General features: G+C 39.3%; 1 protein-coding gene across 1 annotated transcript in view; it reads right to left on the bottom strand.

Annotated features, from left to right (window-relative positions):
• LOC107295777 (thyroid hormone receptor alpha) overlaps positions 1–2,828 on the bottom strand; it is a gene marked incomplete at its 5' end in the record, with an annotated part of 20,965 nt that overhangs the window by 16,125 nt on the left and 2,012 nt on the right. Inside the window, one exon of the mRNA XM_015825100.1 lies at positions 1,088–1,188. Coding sequence (XP_015680586.1) covers positions 1,088–1,188 — 101 coding nt within the window. The remainder of the gene's footprint in view (positions 1–1,087; positions 1,189–2,828) is intronic.

Raw genomic sequence — 2,828 nt, 5'->3', positions numbered from 1 at the left:
CATATCCTGATCACCCATTAAGGGTGATTGCCCTTCACCATTGATCGCCCATTAAGGGTGATTGCCCTTCTCCATCTGCATACAGTTTCATGCCCGTTGCTGGTTGGCTAACTAGCAACAGGGTCTTGCCAGCCAATGGAATTGTGTGATTACAAGCCAGGGGAATCCCATAAAAGAGGGCTCCCCTGGCCCAGAGAGCTGAGTCCGGATTTACTTTATGCCTTGCCAATAAACCAAGAGCTGACTGTCACTCGACTCGTGTCTTACTGCCTGCGTGATCTAACAGTCCTGTTCTTTCAAAGCAGGCTGTACCCTGTATTCCTCAAGTCTCCAAGCTAATTTCAGGCTCAGAGACTTGGATCAGCCTGAACAGCAGTTGACTAGCAAGAGGGGACCTACATGGTGAAGCAAATGACAGGTTCCTCTTTGCTGTTTCATGATGCAATTCTTCCTATGTCTGCCAGTTGTTTGGGCTGTGTTTGCATACAGGTTTAGCACTCTTCTGGAATGTTGCTAGACTTGTGTTCAGATGTAACACAGCTGATATCAGTCTGACTTAGAAATCACTTGGACAAAACCCAAGCAAGTTTTGACAGATGGCTAAACTCATCAGTCTACCCATTTATCAAAACTGGTTTCTTCCCTGATCTGCCTCATCTATACTGAGAGTGATTAGTAGATGTTTTCCTAATAGCTGGTGACATTAGGTAGGAGAGGAGGGAAACAAAGCCTGATAAATCAATTCATCCTTGTCCTCAGAGTGTCAGTATACTGTAAATAAGATCAGTGTCATTTGCTAACAATGTGCCTGCGGCAGGAAAGGTTGTCAATGAGGGTCACTTGTCTGCAGCACCAACTGAATGGTCACTGAATTTGTCAGATTGCACCCATGGTACAACTGTCACAGTCTATTGACTGCTTAAAGGGCAAAGCATTACTGTATAACTGAGGATGGCTTAAGCTGCCTCAGGTATGACTTGAGGATCAGGTGAAAACAATTTCATAAGGATATGAGGAAAAGGTTGCTGAGTAGGTGCAGGTATGGAAGGTACTGCATTGAGACACACCTTTTTCAAGCATTTTTTACCTTGCAGCCTTCACAGGTAATACAGCGGTAGTGGTACCCTGTGGCTTTGTCTCCACATACAACACACTGTTCATCTTTGTCCAAATAGCTAGGGATGTACCCTGTAGAAGAAAACAGCCAAGATGTCAAAGCTGGAAAGAGGAAACAGCAGCTGGAAGAGGTTAAGACCTACTGAAGTAGACTATGAAGCATTGTTGCCCACCACTCTCACTCCATAGAAAAACAGAGCAAGATAGCAACAGCTATTCCTTTGTGGCTACTTACCAGTACAGGTAGTCCTCGAGTTACAAATGTAATGGAGCCTGCCAATTACATTCATAACCTGAGAATTCATAGGAGTGAATGGCGTAACTTGAACGCAATCACTCCCTGCTTTTGCCCACACATTCGCTAATCGAATGCACGGGTCATTAAGAGCACACGAGGTATCTCAGGGTGAAGAAGGCCATGGGGGGCCTAGTGCAGGGACAAGACCACTGCGTCCAGCCACCAAAGGCCTCCCCCCACCTATTGAGAGACCCCATGCTTCTCTTTCCACCCCTTGGGGTCCAAAGCTGCTTGGGCCTTTCCTCCCCACCCCGTCACTGACCGCTAATTTACCTTTGGCACCACGTTTGAGAGCCCTGCACTTCCAAACAATTTTATTGATTTTTCCATTTTTACACCAGAACGCTTAAGAAACAACGTGGAGATAGGGTAATCAGTTAGGTACAATAACATCATACATATATAGCTCAAATAATGCTCCTTAAAATTTCCCTCTCTAACAATTAGAATAATATAGTCAAACTAATACATTTCTAAGTAAAATTAATTCATTAATACATTCCTAAATAAGAATGCAATTAATCAATAGAAATTATCAGCAACCTTTCAACGATGTAAATCAAACCCTGTTTTTAGGTTTATTAATTTCCAAATACCATATCTAACTTAGCCTTAAACAAAAATATTCTTTACAATTCGGGTGTCCATAATTTCTCTTATTTAAGCATATTATTCCCATAATTACATTCTTACATTTCTCAACTATATTCTATTTCTTATTCAGTAATTCTTCATTTATTAATTTGATCTCTTCCATCATTACAATCTTTTTATCATTATAGCTCCACAAATTAGCTATCATATCTAATAATAAAAAAAGCATAAGAAAAATAGAAAAAACTAATAGAAAGAAACAAAAAGAAACCAAGGAAAAGAAAGAGAAAAAAATGAAGATCTATTATTCCCAAAAATATATTCTTACTATATTTCAATGTTAAATTCTAAATCTTATCCTAAAGACACCTTTTAAAAATCCAAATCCAAATCAATCCACATCTCTATAAAGCCATTGCAACCCATAAATGTAATCTTAAATTCCATATTTATATCTTATTCTAGCTTTTTTTCTGTTCCAAACGGGTTTCCATAGTAAGGCCTCTAAGTCCACAAATAAAACTCCCTCCATTTCTTGCCGAAACGCATAAATCAGGGGAGAATCTCCCATTGTCCATTTTAATAGGCTAGTGAAAAAGTTGTAGCGATTCTCAATAGCTCATTTATTTATTTATTTATTTATTAATTACATTTATATCCCGCCCTTCTCCTTACGGACTCAGGGCGGCTAACAATCAGATAAAAAACACACACATTATACACCTATTAAAATTGATTAAAAAGAAATATTTAAACTCATCAAATTTAAAAATAATTAAAACCCCTTTAAAATCCCTTAGGCCAGTCCCGCAAGCTGGAA

This window comes from Protobothrops mucrosquamatus, unplaced genomic scaffold, assembly GCF_001527695.2.
Source record: "Protobothrops mucrosquamatus isolate PMUCROS unplaced genomic scaffold, P.Mucros_1.0 scaffold2483, whole genome shotgun sequence".
Classification (NCBI taxonomy): domain Eukaryota; kingdom Metazoa; phylum Chordata; class Lepidosauria; order Squamata; family Viperidae; genus Protobothrops; species Protobothrops mucrosquamatus.
This window is presented reverse-complemented; position numbering and strand designations above follow the sequence as displayed.